The sequence below is a fragment of the Mauremys reevesii genome, linkage group 1 (genome assembly GCF_016161935.1).
Source record: "Mauremys reevesii isolate NIE-2019 linkage group 1, ASM1616193v1, whole genome shotgun sequence".
In the NCBI taxonomy this organism is placed as follows: Eukaryota; Metazoa; Chordata; order Testudines; family Geoemydidae; genus Mauremys; species Mauremys reevesii.
Window position 1 is genome coordinate 258,173,583 of NC_052623.1, and position 17,630 is coordinate 258,191,212.

Genomic DNA, 17,630 nt, shown 5'->3' on the forward strand with positions numbered 1-17,630 from the left:
GCAAACCACAGCAGGTTTGCTCCACTGCCCCATAGCGTGGTGCTCTGCAGCCGGCCTCTGAGCAGATGCTCGCTGAAGCCTCATGCCAAACCCCGTGTCCCTATAGCACCATTGGCCTCCCAGCAAATGGCTTGTGCCACCTGGCGCCAGCAGCAACCATGTGTCCTGTCTTGCACCAGGCAGGCCCCATGGAAATCCCAGCAATGTCCCGAGCCGCCAGACCCTAGTGTCCCTATAACGCCAGCTCCCCCCCCCCCCCGCCTCCCCGTGCCCAGGTGTCGCGGGCACAGCCCCCGCGATAGGGGACCCCCCCTCGTGTCATTCACAAGCGTGAAAAAAACAAAGTCTAGGAGTTCGGGCAAGTCCGGCAGCTGTCGGCACTTTCCGTAGAGGGGAGGCGGCAGCCCCCTCCGTCCCGTCTGCCCCGCTCGGTTACATAAGGGAGCCGGCTCTTCCCCCCTCCCAGCGCTCGAGCTCTTTCTCTCTGTGTCCTCGCGGAACCCTTCGCTCCCCAGCTCTAGCCCCCTCCCCCGCCCGGAACTGTCACGCGGGGGAAGGGAGGGGGGAGGAGCGAGCGCGTGCCCGGCCTGCCTGCCTGCTCCGCCTCCAAAGCGAGTTGTGGCACGTGCTTTTCTGTCGCGCATCCAATACAGCGTAGACGGCTGGCGGGCACGCTCAAGTGTCGCATCCGCTCGTACGTCCTCGAGCTGCTGCCGCGGCTCCCGGGAGGCGAAGTTCCCAGGCGCGCATGCTCAGCGGTGGAGCGGTCACTGGCTAAATGACTGTGTGGGCCGCACGCGCGCGCTCTCTCTCGTGTCGCCCCTGGCGCGCGCGCGCTCCGTGGGGCTGGCGCGCGCGTGCTGTTGTTATTGGTGCCGCTGGCGGCGGCTGTTGGAGGGGGAGGGTGGCTCAGTCAGTGAGTTCTTTAAAGATGGCCGGAGCGGCGGCGGCGACCGCGACCCCCGTGTACTGTGTGTGCCGGGAGCCCTACGACGTGAGCCGCTTCATGATCGAGTGCGACATCTGCAAGGACTGGTTCCACGGCAGGTAGGGGCCGGGGAGCCCGCGGGGCGAGGGGAGCCCCCGCCGGCGCCGTGGGGGGGGGAGATGAGGGGAACAGCCCGGGGGTGGCAGCAACCCCGGTAACAACAGCCGCCACCAGCGGGAAACAGTGGGGGGACGCGGACCCCCGGCGGGGACCCCTCGCGCCCGGACCTCCCGGCAGGGCAGCTGCGAGCTCCCCCGCCCCCAGATGCCCTCTTGCCCCACGCCACCGAGCGGCATAACCCCGCTCCCCGCCCCCGCGGGGAGCCGCGTGGGGGGACTCCGGCCCGGCACTGGGGGGGGTGTGTCACCCATCAAAGTAAAGAGAGCAACAGATGAGGGCTCTCGGGCCGCCGGAGAGCGGGGGGGGGGGCAGCAGCTGCCCAGAAGTTGAGCTCGCGGGGGGGAGTGGGCGCTAAATGTGGGTGTGGGGGGGATTCCCCCCGGCTGCCTCCGTCATGCAGGGGTGGGCCATGCCGGCCGCTCGGTGGGGGTGAGGGATAACCTCCTCTTCCCTCGTGCCTGCCCCGGGCCGTCAGGGCTCCCCCGCGCCGGGAGCTCCCGGCGGCGGCCGCGCCTGGGCTTCGTGGCTCACTCCGTGGTTTGGGTCCGTTCCTGCCTTTCCTGGGTTTGACGTTTCTTGTCCGGTCCCAAGCGGCTTCCCCGGCCGCGGCCGGCTCGCGTGTGTGTTTTGTAAACTGTGCGTGAGAGAGGCCCGAAGCAGCGGCAGCCGTGCGTGTGTGTGTGTGTGTGTGTGTGGTGGTGGGGGGTATTCACGGACATTTAAACAAAGAAACAAGTTGGGGGCTCGGCGGCTCAACTGGCTGTTCGGTTCTGACCCCAGCTGCCTTGCTCAGGTTTGGAGTCTGTTATTTGTAGAGACCAAGCGCTGGGATATTTACGGAGGAGCTGGTTGTGATTGTAGGAAGTACGTTTTGATTGACAGCAGGACATTTAAATACCCCCATTTAACAAAAACAGACTCACGATGTAAAGCAGGCTAGACAGCCAAGTCTCCCTCTGCTGGATGTGGATGGGAAGAACGAACACACGCTTTTAGTGCTCAGTTCAATTTTCTAGATTCAAGGTACACTGGAGGCAGTGACAGGCCCAAAAGTTATCTATCCAGTAAAGTTAAAAAAAAATCAGTTATTCTGCTGCATAGTCAGCTCTGAAACTTTTTATCGGGTTTGTTTCCCCATTGCAGGTGTATTTGTGTTCTCATATCCCAAGCATGTGGTCCTGTTGTGAGCAGGGAGTGTGCATTGACAGTCTGACAGCACTTCTGACAACAGTTGCTGGGTGTAGATTTAGGCCCCACATTTACGTTTTGTTTGAAAATAAAAACATTTATTTTGGTAACTCTTTTTGCTGGGTGAGGAATGTTAATAATTTCAATACTTTTTTTTTTTTTGTTCAGCATGTGATTAGAGAATTCAATCAGACTTCATGTATATGAGCCTTTCATACAACAGCAAGGGACAGAAAAAAATGAGAAAATTGGAAAATATAGTTCTAAAACCACAAAAATTAGCAAGGGGATTTAGAAAAGATGTAGGGTTTGAAACTACCTTTTTAGTTGATTAGATTTCAAATTGATAGTGATTACATCTTTATTCTCCTGCACATACAGAATCTGTTTAGATTTGGAATTGCAGCTTTTTGATGTCACAAATTATCTTCCTGCTGTATTATCTGTTAAATAATAAATTATTTGCTCTGCATTTTTCAGAGCACAGTGATATTGGACCTTGCCTTTATCTACCTTGTTTGAGAAATCTGTATTAAGCTAAACAGTGCATCCTGACACATAGGCCCTTTGATATTTATTGTTTTTAATGGGATGGAGGGTTGGGGGGGAAGGAATCTTCTGCTTTTTAAAAAATTATTCTTAAATCGGGATGCATGATGTTTGCCTGATACAGTGAAAGGCAAGCTCTCTTCTCTCTGGACTGATCACATCTCATGAGGCTGTTAGCTAATGAAATATTATGGTAAGATTCTTTTTTTTTTTTTTTTAATTCCACACAAGGTTATAGGCCACTGCCATGAAAAAAGTGTTATCCATCATCATGAAGTAGCTGCCTCTTGCTGGTACTAATTGGAACATTGATACAATTTTCTGCTATTTTCTATATGCTATGCTATCCTTTTAGCGTCATAATTTATTTGGGCATATGTTAGTGTAGTACATGTTTTACCAAAATTAAAACTCAAGTCATTTGCTGTAGATAAAGTCATAGACACAAATCTTCACACAAATTAGGGGATAAATTATAGGTTACCTTTCTAATATAGAAGGGCATGCATACAAGGATGTTGAACCATTATGTTTCCTTGATCATTAATACCAGGCACGGTGGCATGTGCCTGTAATCCCAGCTACTTTGGAGGGTGAGGCTAGCATATCACTCAGGGGTTCTGGACTACAATGCGCTATGTCGATCGGGTATCCAGTGCCACTGACAGCCCAGCCAGCAGGTAGCTGAAGGACTGGGTAGACTAGAACAACAGGAATGATGTGTTGTAATGGGCGCGCTCTCTGTGAGAGCTGATGGACCGATTGATCAAGGTGGTCATTAACACTGCACATAAATTATTGGCATTTAAGGGTTAAATGATTGTATTCTGGCATCGTAAGGAAATAAATTTACCATTTCTGAAGCAGCATAATAGAGGTTGTACTATGAGGGAAAGGCTTCTTTGTTGCTAAACACTCAGAATATAATTGATTTTTGAAATTGTTTGAAAATTCTTTTGTGTTCTGCTTATTTTTTTCAATGTTAATGGTATTGAATAATGTCTAGTTGATCATCCAAAAGGAGATGCTTATTTCTACAAGCTTGGTGCCTTTTACAACTGAATATGTATTTCTTCCTGGGTCTGTTTTAGATTTAGAAGTTTATATCCATATCTGTTTAAAATAATCACAATTTCACAAATGAAGACACATTCTTGGTTACGCTATTTAAAAGTGAGTCAGTTATAGAGGGTCATGAAGAGGAAAACTACAGCACTATTTGTGTGCATAATGAACATTACTTTTGGTATAACTTGAAACTTTAAATGATTAAACTTCAATTTTGGTCATCTCTGAATTCACAGCGTTGACATGCAGTTCTCACCCTCAGAAACTTAATTCCATATTTAATCTAACCTGTTGAAAAGAAGTAACTTCATATCCATTCTGGTGAGAATTGTTACCAGTACAGAATTCTCCCATTTAGTTTTCAGTTGTGCCTAAGGTCTTTTCCAAACGTGTCTCTGTGGTGATAGTTCATTTGAAAAGGTAGAATGTTCATGTATTTTGTAGTTTGAGGACTGGTTAGTAAAAGTGCAGATGCCTCAAGGTCTCTTCTGCCTTTTAGATGACTTCCTTATATCAAATTCTTGGGTCTAAGACTAAATCACTTTATACTTACTCTAATGGATAATTTTTTTACAAGTTAAAATAGTCTATAGCAGGGGTATGCAACCAATGGCACGGCACGTGAGCTGATTTTCAGTGTCACTCACACTGCCCAGGTCCTGGCCACTGGTCCAGGGGGCTCTGCATTTTAATTTAATTTTAAATGAAGCTTCTTAAACATTTAAAAAATCCTATTTACTTTACATACAACAATAGTTTAGTTATATATTATAGACTTATAGAAAGAGACCTTCTAAAAATGTATTACTGGCACGCGAAACCTTAAATTAGAGTGAATAAATGAAGACTCGGCACACCACTTCTGAAAGGTTGCCGACCCCTGGTCTATAGAGTCCGAGGATGGTAAATATCTGCTTCCAGACATTAAGATGTTCTCAGAACCATTCATTTAATACAATATCAACCTCAAAACCAGTTTTATGTGTTCCTTTGGCTGTTAGCATTAACATCATCATATATTCTAGTATCAGAGGGGTAGCTCTGTTAGTCTGGATCTGTAAAAAGCGACAGAGTCCTGTGGCACCTTATAGACCAGAACAAAAACTGCTTTTCTGTTGGCGTTTACAACTTTTTAAAAACAAGCCTCCCTGTCTTAGCTCACTTCGGAGTAGTACTCGGAACATTTGGTGTCTGATTCCAGCCCTGACGCAAGTTTCCTGAGAACAAGTTGTTCTCTTTGTGCCTCAGTTCCTCTTCTGTGACATGGTTTCTCTTGTCAGAATAAACTCATTAATCTGTGTGACATGCTCATATACAAAAGTGTTGAGTGCTATAGAAAAGTCTAATTCTTGGAATTGTGTGGATATCTATTTTGAGTGCAGTTGTCTTGATAAACTGGCATTTGACTGATTTGTATATGTGCTGTGTTTGAAAGCAATGCATTATCTTTTCCTTTACATCAATAGTATGTTAACAATTCTGATACTTGATTTTTTTTAATGCCCCTGCTCCTGGAGTCATGTGACAATGAGAATCTGACTTTCCCTTTAAAAAAAAAATTAAACTTCTAGCCCTCATTTTGGGGGTGGGGGAGGGGAAGGGGAATTCTGAAAATGTGAACAATAGAGGCTCAACTCAAAGGTAAATAAAGACTCTGAAGTTTACTTTTTTTAAATTATGATTTTTTAAAGCTACTTATGACTGAAGCCTGACTCATAATTTTTGAATCCTGAAATTGGGCAATAATGTTAACATTTTGTTTCAGTAATGTTTTGATAATATCATTCATAAAATTACAGTGGGAGGACAATAAGGTGATTTCATCATGCTAAAATAGGTGGTGATTAGTTAGGGAACTCGAGTTTTTAATAGTGCCTTTCATATGAGAAGAATCAAAGTATCTTGTGTACATAGGAATCACTGTATCCATTACTGAGTGTTCTGGGGTGAAATACAGCTGCCGTTTAACAATGTATAACAGTGCAAAATTTAGAACAGGAAGTGAAGCATACTATATCCAATTAGAATCTGTAAAAGAATCTAGGTAGGCAGAACTAAGTTTTCCAGACTAGAATCAGGCCAGGACATATTGAGCATACTATATACATTTGTTTGTTAGAATGTTGGTAGTATGTAATAATGAATGAATTATGTAAATAAAAAGTTTCCAGGATCGTCACACTGAAGCCTAGAATGTTCGAATCAGTGTGAAGTGATGGAAACAGCTACAAGCATAGTTGAGAATTCTTTGTTTAGAATATCGCCAGGTTCAGTTGTTACAGGGATTCACGGTCTGTTACTGTCCAGTTGTTAAGTTCTCAGCTATTTTCTGCTTTTTTGACACTTTCTGAATTGGACTTGTACAACAGCATGGATTTTTACATAGTTATCTATACTATGCTGTTTAAAAGAGTTTAGTTGTAATCTATATGGTATTTAATTGCTCTGTATCAATCATATTGTTAGCCTTGCCTGTTTGTTTAGTGTACCCATTTGAAAAAAAATAAAGAAGCATACTTGAACTTGGTAATCACTTATTACAAAAAATGTTAAATGAGTTAGTGAAGACAGTTCCTGTAAGGCGCTAAGTATGAAATTTAACTTGTTAGTAGAGAATTTGTATTGCACCACCATCTAGATAAGTTACATAGAAAATGTTCAGGTACATTAACTTCCTGTTTGGTTTCTTTGACATATAGTTAATTTGACTGAAGAATTGAAGTCATGGTTTATAAAGGTGCTCTTATTTTCATGGATGTACGTTGTGTTGCTCTTTTAATGAATCCAATATTTATGTCCTTAATTGTGTATGTAATGGGATTCCTTGTTGGATGGTCCTTAATTCTTAGGTTGCCCACCACTGCTCTATCAGGCGGCCCAGCAGGATAATCCGCTGGCAGGCCGCGAGACATTTTGTTTACGTTGACCTTCCACAGGCATGGCCCCCTACAGCTGCCAGTGGCCGCGGTTCACTGTTCCCGGACAATGGGAGCCGCAGGAAGCGGCAGGCCGCCGGGACGTGCTGGATGCTCAGGGCTGGTGCAGGATCTGGGAGGGAGTTTGTATGCAGGAGGAGGCTCAGGGCTGGGGCAGCGGGCTGGGGTGCGGGAGGGCATGAGGGATGTGGGCCAGGTGGCGCTTACCTTGGGCAGCTTCCAGTTGGCGATGCAGTGGGGCTAAGGCAGACTCCCTGTTGTACAAATACTTGTACTTTCTAGTACACCTCTACCCTGATATAACGTGACCCAATATAACACGAATTTGGGTATAACGCGGTAAAGCAGTGCTCCATCGGATCAAAGCAAGTTTGATCTAACGCGGTTTCACCTATAATGTAAGATTTTTTTGGCTCCCGTGGACAGCGTTATATCGGGGTAGAGGTGTACATTGTTTGTTCTTTTCAGAACCATGTCTGAACAATTTTGACTAACTTGTAAAGACTTTCATATATTCAGTTCACAGACTTGAAAAGTAATATTCCACAGTCTAAGAAGAATTTATTCATTTAATAACAGTATTCCAGTCAGCTATGAGATAATAGCAAATTGCCACTGACCTGTTTAATGATTCAGAAGAACTATTAAGATGTTTTGGTGAAGTATTTAGGGAATTTAAAATTGTTGGTGTGTATATATATGAAATGGTTAAGTCTTTTTTCTGTATTGTGACATTGGCATATGAATACACAGAACTCACATTTTAGAAGTTTCAAGTGTCTTCAGATATGTTTCTGCTTCATGCCAATAACATGGGTTTAAATGGATAATTCTGTCTATCCAGGTCAGTTCTGCTTCAAATTGAATTAATATTTCATACATTTCTCTCCATTATTTTGGCATTAAGTAAAGTAGATTTTCTTGCTGAAAATGTTGAGTTCATTCTTTCTCTGCAGGGCATAAGTGCTTAGGTTTGTCACAAAAGCAAAAAGCTTCTATAGAAGATCATTCTACATTAATGTAAAAGCCAAATGCAGGGAGTCAAAATATTCTAAATTTTTAATATGTTGAAGTATTAAATCTATTTTCAATAGAAATTCAGTTGACAGACTGCAGCTATCCTGCTAAACTTATTCCTACATTTAATTATGTTGTTTCTATTTACATTAATGTTTTGTTTTATTCTCTTTAAGGCTGTCTTAAAAACACTATGCATGAAAGTGGAGGGAGGGAAAGAAAACATTCTGAGAATTGAAGTTTTTCGTGCTCCATTTTTTTTTTAAGAGGACATAGACTTGATTTGATCTGGATCATTCTAGAACAAAGGTTCCCAAACTTGGTTCAGGGTAAGCCCCTGGCAGGCCGCGAGACGCTTTGTTTACCTGAACATCTGCAGGTATGGCCGCATGGAGCTCCTACAGGTTCAGAGAGCGGGAGGGGGATCAGGGCTGGGCCTGGGGCAGGGGGTTGGGGCCCGAGAGGGGGTCAGGAGTACAGGCTGTGGGCGGCGCTTACCTCAAGCAGCTCCCGGAAGCAGCGGCATGTCCCGCACTACGGCTCCTAGGCAGAGGGACAGCCAGATGGCCCTGCCCACTGCCCTGTCCACAGGTACCTCCTCATAGCTCCCATTGGCCGTGGTTCCCGGCCAATGGGAGCTGAGGTGGCGGTGCTTAGGGCAGGGGCAGCATGCAGAGCCCCCTGGCTACCCGTACCTGTAGGAGCCGGAGGGGGGACATGCTGGCTGCTTCCCGGGAGCCATGCGGCATGGAGGCTAGCAGGGAGTCTACCAGCCCCGCTGCGTGGCACTGCCAACCAGACAGTTGATGGCCTGGTCAGCAGTGCTGACTGGAGCTGTCAAGATCCCTTTTCAACCGGGTGTTGTGGTCAAAAACCGGACACCTGGTCACCCTAACTAAGTGTCTGTGTGGACCCTGCTGCAGTGCACTAGAAGTTCTCCTGTGCACTTTAATCTGCTCCGCTTTGAAACAGGAATAGATCAGAGAGCATTACAGAACTTTCAGTGTGTGGCAGCAGGGTCCACACGGACACTTAGTTTCTGGGCAGGCTAGTGTGGGGTAGATTTAAACCCTAGCTTGCTGCAAACTAACCGTTCATGTAGGCAAGCACTTATTAGTTTGTCAGTTTTACACTGTTGCTGTTTCAAAAACCTGTGTAGGTAGCAGCCTAGTCACTCGTAATCTCCACAGGCTCAGTTTGGCTGTAAACTTTAGCCTCTTCACTGACATAATAAAGACTAGAAATACCTACATCACCTTTCAAAGTTGTTAGCGATTGGACTGCCTGTGTTGGACCATACAGACTTGCCTAAGATGTGCATAAATATTTAAAAAATGTAATTGTAAAATTTCAAAAACACTCAAAGGCATTAGTTCAGTGGTCCCCAAATTTTTACCTTGTCCTTTCCCTTACCCCTGTCCATGCCTGCCCACAGGAGCTGGGGCCAGGAGCAGGGCTGTGGCTCTGGGAGGTGAGGGGCTGAGGCTGGTGCCATAGCTGGGTGTGGGTGTAGGGCTGGCAGCCAGTGCCCGTTGGGGGCTGGCCTGGGCCTCAGCTGCACCCCTCGAACATTCCTCCGTGCATCCCCGGGGGAGGGGGTGCCCCACAGATTGGAGACCTATGCATTAGTCCTTATCAGAGTAATAGAGTATGTTCAGTTTTGAATTTCTAGGTCAAATTGAGCTATCCTAGGGTAAAAATATTGCAGTATTTTTTCGAACAGTGAAGAGATGAAAATTCTATTTTATGAATCACATGTCCAGTTTTCTTACTTGCTTTGCTAAAAATATTCTTTTGACAATGAAATGCTTCTAGTGGCTGGTCCACATAGAAGATAGCCTAATACTACTAGCAGGTGCTCTGTTAGCTCAAATGTTAGAGTTCTGTGCTGAGGAATTAAAGATTCCAACCCTGCTGATAACACCTATAGGATCAGTATTGTTCCATACTGTAAAATTATTTTGAGTTTGCTTTTAAAAAAAAAAAAAGTGCTGTACATAAAAATAAACTCAGTTTGCAAAGTCAAACACTCAGAAGTTATGAAATGCCAGAATTAAGGCTGCCTGTGTATTCTTAATCTGGCCCCCTTGTCCATAAGCATTATGAGGCATCCTTTAGGTCAGGATTACGTATTTTTTTCTATAGATCCCCAGCCTCATTCAGTGCACAGTACAGATGGTGCTTAGGGATCACATCAGGCTTGTGTAGTGAAGGAGGCTGTTTGTAGGACTAGTGACTTATTTGATGTGGAGCCTGCCTGCCCACGAGATGCAGGTAGGGGTGGCCCTGGCTGAGAAGAGACTGGTGTGGGTTGATGACCCAGCATTCCTTTCCCTCCCCTTACCCCAGGCTGGTGGGTGGCAGGCTGGCAGTGGTGTTTGCATGCAGCTACCCCACTGTTTTGCTGCCCCGACAGATGGTAACTGGACTTTTGTGTCCGGTCAGTACTTCTGACTGGACAACCTACAGGTCCTCTTTTGACCTGTTCTTTTGTTTGTTTGTTTAATCCAGAAAATAACAGGCACCTGGCAACCCTAATGCAGTAGATTAAATCCGACTGTCTCTAAGATGATGTGGTATTAATTGCATTGTTAAAAAAATAGCGATTCTATCAGAAGAGCCGACAGAACTAGAGAAATCAAGGCAATGTTAAAATCTTTTACACAGAGCTGTTAGCAGGAACAAATTAACTGAAAGATAACATGTTCTAAAGTTGACATTAAAGCCAGGTTTGAACTAAAATAACCTCATATTTTGTATTCAGTGAATCATTGAATTCATTAAGATTGTGTGAGATCAGTGACCTCTAAAGCTGTATATAGGAGATGCATATGGTGAACACCTTGATAGTAGACTGTCATGGAAAGTGTTTACTAGCTTTCACTAACTATTCAGGAGGAAAACTTGTTGGGAGATCCTAATGATACAGTAGCAGAGTCTGCAGAAAAAGCAAAACATTCGTTGCCATCTGCAAAATAGAAAAGAGGCTTTAATAAAAATGGACTTTACTTTCCAGCAGATATGCCAGACATGAGTCAGGTTTTAGAGACTTAAGGAAAAATGAATATGGGTAGAAAATGTAGACACCTCTCCTCAGTAAACTTTATTTTAAAAAAAGAAAAGAATTTATCCCCTGTCCTTAAAGTAGCCACAATGGTAGTTCATGGATGGACTTTTCATGTTATTGATGTACTGTAAAAAGGAAGGTTGGATATCGAGGATTTTTTTCCAAAGCCCAAAAGAATGGATGCATTAACATCATAAGTAACCATTTCTAATTCCAAATTGCTTTCATTTATTAGACTATAGATTAACACCACTTGTTAGCTTAATCCCTCACATTCCCTGTAAAGTTGATGGAAACAGTAGAAAGAGTTACTCTAATTTAAGCGAGACAGCGTTGTTATATATTTTCAGATTTCAAGAAGCAACGAGACCTGAGAAGCAATATTCTGTTTTACACACAAACTTTTCAAGCCTTTCACCAACTAGTCTGAAGACAAAAGGTATGTCTACACTGCAGTTGAGATGTGATTGCAGCTCAAGTACACATACCAACACTAGCTTTTAATCTAGTTAGCATGACCACAAATAGACCTGAAGCCGCGGTTGCCTGGGATTCAGTACATGCTGGGAACCTGTGTATCAGGATTCTTGGTGGGCTAATCCAACCCATGCAGAAGGTTGTGGCTTTGTTGCTGTTTTTAGTCGTGCTATCTAGATTAAAGCTAGCGTGGATATATATATACACATCTTCAATTGCAGTGTAGACATACTTACTAGTTTCTCAGGTGACAAATACGGTTGTGCTCCTATAATTTAAAGGAATAAAATAGCTTTATACTGGAACTATAGCATTATCAACTATAACAGTTTTAAAATTCTAACGAAATGGACTGTCACCTGTGCTTTTGCTAAATCTTCTCTTCGTGGCTTCACTCCACTCCTCTCCTACTCTCACACGTGTCTTTTTGTATTTAGCGTGGCATTCTTTTCTTTCTACTCCCCCTCTCTTAAATATTTCTTGTTATCTCTGTATTGTGTTCAGTTATCTTCCTCCTCTCCTTCCTTCCTCCTCTATCTCCCTTCTTCATGTACTCCTTTTAAGCTAATCCCTTCAGGCCTCATCCACTTTTGAAAGTTGTACTGGAATAACTGTCAATGAGGGGTGCTATTTTATTTTTTTAAAACCACCATAGCAATACTGTTATAAACAGTAGTGTGGACACAGTTATGCTGATACAGAAGTGCCACTTCCTGTACCAGTATAAGCACCTTTGTACTGGCATAACTGTGTCCATACTCAGTGGTGATGGGATTTGTTCTACATAACTATATTAATATAGTTAAAGTGGTACAGCTTATGTGTAGACAACATCTTGGTCTCTTTGTCCCTTGTCCAGAGTCTCACTCTCTTTCCTCTATATCCCTGGGTTTGAAACCTTTCTTAATAGCTATTAATTCAAAGACTAAGGGCTAGTCTACACCGGCAACGCTAAAGCGCTGCCATGGCTGTGTTTTAACGTGCCTTGTGTAATCGCGGCGCAGCTCTGGGAGAGAGCTCTCTCAGCATTAAAAAAAAAAAAATACCTCAGTGAGTGGCGCAGCTCCCAGCACTAAGCACTGTTTACTCTGGCGCTTTACAGCGCTGCAGCTTGCTGCACACGGGGGTGGTTTTTCATCCTGACCGAGAAAGTTTCAGCGTTGTTAATTGCCAGTGTAGACAAGCCTTAAGTCCTTATGTACGTGCACAAGTTGCAGTATTTAAAATAAAATGTTTTTAAACTGATTAAGTTAAACTTATGCAAGAGACACTGTGGATGCTCTTATTTTGGCATAAATCAGGTTTATTTCTTTTCAGCTATTGACTCAAGGTAAACAAAAGAGGGCTTGATTTTAAACCAAAAGAAGTGACCATATAGCTTTTGTATCAGTTTAATTTAATCAATTAAAAAAAATTAAATGGTGCAACTTTTTTGTGTAGATAAAGCCTAAGCCTACTACAGTAGAATCTCAGAGTTACAAACACCTTGGGAATGGAGGTTGTTCGTAACTCTGAACAAAACATGATGGTTGTTCTTTCAAAAGTTTACACCTGAACATAGGCTTACTACAGCTTTGAAACTTTACTATGCAAAAGAAAAATACTGCTTTTAACCATCTTAATTTAAATGAAGCAAACACAAACAGTGTCCTTACCTTGTGAAATCTTTTTTTAAACTTTTCTTTTTAGTATGTTTAACACAGTACTCTATTGTATTTGCATTATTTTTTTGTCTCTGCTGCTGCCAGATTGTATACTTCTGGTTCCAAATGATGTGTGTGGTTGATTGGTCAGTTTGTAATTCTAGTGTTCGTAACTCTGAGGTTCTGCTGTACTGTTGATGAAATATACCTGCAAAGCTGGGTCTCTAAAGACAGTGCCATTTTACTTTGCCTTGACATGTCTTTTCTCTTCCATTAGTAAATCAACTACCACCCACAAATAAAATCAGTTATGATGTTTTCCTGTCTATCACATACAACTCCAATTAATCCATCCTGGACTCCTTCCTAAGTAAAACAAAAAATTGAGTTATTTATCCTAACTAAACCCCAGAATAAATTAGTTCTGCACTCACCCTTATTCATAAATAAATGAACTGGAAGGAGCTCCTACCTTTCCCTATAAATAAAGGAATTGCTAAGCCTCTCTGTTTTTTCTTGGCTCTGCTGCTGTTACTATCCTGGACTCAGGAAGCTATCTGCGTCTCAGTTCCATTTTTCCTTATGGACTGTTATCTTACCCAAAGGGGAGCTGAAGTGGGCTAGACAGAAAATTGGGGGGGCTATGTTATCTGCCCAGCATCTACTCCTGTATGGCTGCTCACTCTAAAGGCAATACTGCCACAAGCAGCAGCACAGAAGTAAGAGTGGCAGTGCCATACTATTCCACCCTTCTTCATCTTCTCAGAGCTGGGTGGCCGGAGAGCAGTGGCTGTGGCCCCCATCCCCACGAGAACCCCAGTTCCCTTCATACCCACCCAGCACTCAGAAGAACTCCAGTTCTTCTTGCACCCCATATACCTCTGCCAACCTGTCAGCTCCCCTCTGCTCCCTAAAAAAGCCCCACATATCCTAGACCCACATCTGCAGCCCATCATATATCCCAGAACCCTAGGTCCCTTAAGATGCCAAACCTACAGCCCCTACACATGCACTCTGCCCATATCCAGACCCATTCCCCTGACTCTCACAGCTTCTATGCTCTCTTGGACCGGCCATAACTTATCCTCCTCCCCCAGCACCTGTTACAGCAGGTACCTTTAGCCATAGCCCTGAGAGTGGAGCCAAATCTAGTCCAAAGATGTCCTGGCAGGAGGTGAGGAACCCCTCTGACAGCCTTCACAGAGACTTGGTGTAGCCAGCTGCTCCAAAGAGATACACCTAGCTTCTCTCCACTGCCTGAATGGCCCACCTCCTATTGCACTTGAGCTGTCCAAGTCAGCGTGACTTCCTCCCAGGGAGGGTATTTAAAAGTGTGTCCCCTGGTTGCTAATAAGCCTGTGCGAAGAGCAATAGGCTCTGTGAGTGGAGGCCAGACCAGGAGCTCAACCTGCTTTGCAAGATTGCACCATATGGGCGAGAGTCCTGGATCCCGTGCCAGATCCTCAGGCACTCCCCAGCCACTATGTGTGTGGTTCAGGTAAGTTGTACGTATCAGCCCCTATAAATGCCAGGAGCAGTAGAAAAGTACAGGTGCTGATATCATACCGTGCCACCCTTATTTCTGCATAAAGTTTGACCTTTGTGCGGGGAGAGGTGGCAATGGGGCAGGGATGGCAAAGGAAAATGTTGGAGTGGCTATAGCCCTTGCAAGTCCCCTACCCTCAGTGTCGCCCCTGTTGAAGTATAAAACAAGAGAATTGATCTCCGTGGTACTCTGAACACAAACCATTTAGACATCTATAAGTTAGACATGTTAAATGACGTCCAGAAAAAAGCTAACAGACACTGCTCTCTAGCCACTCAGTACTGAAGGCAGAGAAGAGAGCAGCGGCTGCTGGCCAGGCATCCAGCTCTGAAGGGAGAAAGAAAATGTGGTCACTGGTCGCAGATGACAGGCAGTCACTCTTCACTGTTTCTTCACAGTTAAATTATAGGGGAAAAAGTTCCATGGCCTCTGCAACTAGTTGCTTGTGACAGATGGTCTCTCTTCAGAAATGGTCACTAAGGCAGGTTTTATAATACTGTGGCATGGTCTGCATACAGAAGAGAAGGTTCTTCAAGTAGTGTCCCTATGGGTGCTCCACTGTAGGTGTGTTTGTATCCTGCACTGCTGATCAGAGAACATTGGTAGCAGTGTCCATTAAGCCTGCACATGTGCTGTGTCTCCTCCTGTCTTGCCATGAGGCTAGTCAGCATGTACGGGCTAACCCCCCTCAGTTCCTTCTCAACCACCCTTGGCTAGGGACGAAGCCATTCACAGTCCATTACAACCATTGCTTTCGATTTTGCATTTCTGTAGTTAGCCTCCTAGTACTTAGTGTAGTTATAGTGATAGTTTTCCCCTTCCCCCAGGGGACTGAATTCCTCTTCTACCACCCTTCACCCAACTCCATTGTGGTGGACACTATTAATTCCCACAGCCGTCAATAACAGATGAGGTCCACTGCCTATGATAGGGACTGGAAGTGCTTGGACCTTTTGGGGAGGAAGGCATACTCCTTGGCCATGCTTCAGTTTCAAATTGCCAGTTCCCAAGCCCTGGTGGCAAAATACAACTACACCTCTACCCCAATATAACGCTGTCCACAGGAGCCAAAAAATCTTACTGCATTATAAGTGAAACTGTTATATCGAACCTCCTTTGATCTGCCGGAGTGTGAAGGCCCTTCTCCCCCCGCCCCATCCCGGAGTGCTGCTTTACCGCGTTCTATCCGAATTCATGTTATATCGGGTCGCATTATATCAGGGTAGAGGTGTATGTAAACTATTAGAAACTGAATGATTTTATTGAGCAGCTGCCTGAGTCGCATTACAACCAATTTAAGGCTATCATCCCAGAGGGACAGTTAGCGGCCTAGACATGCTACAGTCTGCCCTCGATACAGCTGACACAGCGGCCAGGTCCATCTCCATGGCTGGGTGATATGACATGCATCATGGCTTCATCTGTCAGGCTTCCCGAAAGAGGTGTGGTCAACTGTTGAAGAACTTCCCTTAGTGCCTTCAAAGTTCTTCACAGAGAAGAGTGATGGCTCTCGTCACACACTGAAGGATTCTAGTGCCATTCGCTGTTCACTGGGCATCTGCACGCCAGGACAAAAGAGAAAATTTAGTCAGCAGCCCCAGCACAAACCACACAGCTCCCAATACTTGACTCAGCATTACTAAGAGCCACAAAGAGAGAGAAATTTTTGAGGCATAAACCATCTGGCCTGCAATCTTCCTCATCCCAGCTGTCCATGTCCAAACACCAATTTTGACATGTTGGTTGAGGCATCGATAGACCATTCCCCCTCCCCCCAACCTCTACAGCTGACCACCACTATCCATCCATTTGGGCAGCATTCCGCAGCACTTAGGAGCACATAATATCAGACCAATGAGTCTTAGAAATGGTTCGCAGTGGGTACTCTATCCATTTTACCTCCCTCCCTCTACCACGCCATGTCTTCAGGGACCCTTCTCATGAGAATTTACTAAGACAAGAGGTAGATCATCTCCTCTAGTTAGGAGCCATAGAACCAGTACCTCAACATCTATGAGTCAAAGGGTTCTACTCAGCGCTTACCTCAGGTGGCTCCCGGAAGTGGCCGGTACATCCCTCTGGCTCGAAGGTGCACAGGCAGCTAGGTGGCTCTCAGCAGTGCCCCAGTCCACAGGTGCCGCCCCCGCAGTTCCTATTCTCTGTGGTTCCCAGCCAATGGGAGCTGCGGAACTGGCACTCTGGGCGAGGGCAGCATGTGGAGTCTCCATGGCTGGCTGCACCTGTGCCTATGGGCTGCAGGGACGTGCTGCTGCTTCCAGGAGCGACATGGAGTTAGGGCAGGTAGGGAGCCTGCCTTAGGCCCACTGTGCCGCTGACCAGACTTTTAATGGCCTGGTCAGCGATGCTGACTGGAGCTGCCAGGGTCCCTTTTTGACCGGGTGTTCCGGTTGAAAAATGGACACCTGGCAACCCTACAATCTGGATGTAAGTTGAGGATGGAAGAGCTTGAATCTGGTGGCAACCAAGATGTCTGAGTACCAGAAGGCCTGCTGATCCATCTGAACAATATATAAATCTACCTGTATTTTTGCAAAGCTCCCATGGTTACTTACCAGTAACCACAGTGCAAAAATATAAATAAAAATATATATAAATAGAAATAGAAATAATAATCACTGGCCCCATATTGAGTTCTATAATTATGCTTGTTATGTATGAGGAACTACTTATTTACCTAGTTCATAGCAGTTTGGCATAGACATAAGAAACAAATGAGTCAGCATAATTTAATCAACATAAGAGCTGAATATTATGTTTCAGAAAGCCTTTGACAAGGTCCCTCACCAAAGACTCTTAAGCAAAGTAAGCTCTCATGGGATAAGAGGGAAAGTCCTTTCATGGATCAGTAACTGGTTAAAAGATAGGAAACAAAGGGTAGGAATAAATGGTCAGTTTTCAGAATTGAGAGAGCTAAATAGTGGTGTCCTCCAGGACTTTCTACTGGGACCAGTACTGTTGAACATATTCATAAATGATGTGGAAAAGGGGTCAATGATGAGGTGGGAAAATT

General features: G+C 44.7%; 1 protein-coding gene across 2 annotated transcripts in view; it reads left to right on the forward strand.

The window, feature by feature from the left end:
- Nucleotides 1-604: 604 nt before the first annotated feature.
- The window catches only part of KDM7A (lysine demethylase 7A), a 96,521-nt gene continuing 79,495 nt past the window's right edge, over nucleotides 605-17,630 (forward strand). For both annotated transcript variants that reach the window (XR_005583216.1, XM_039483027.1), the window contains exon 1: nucleotides 605-1,047. Coding sequence is in view for 1 of the 2 variants with exons in the window: in XM_039483027.1 (XP_039338961.1) it covers nucleotides 779-1,047 (269 nt within the window). In the remaining variant the exon portion in view is untranslated. The remainder of the gene's footprint in view (nucleotides 1,048-17,630) is intronic.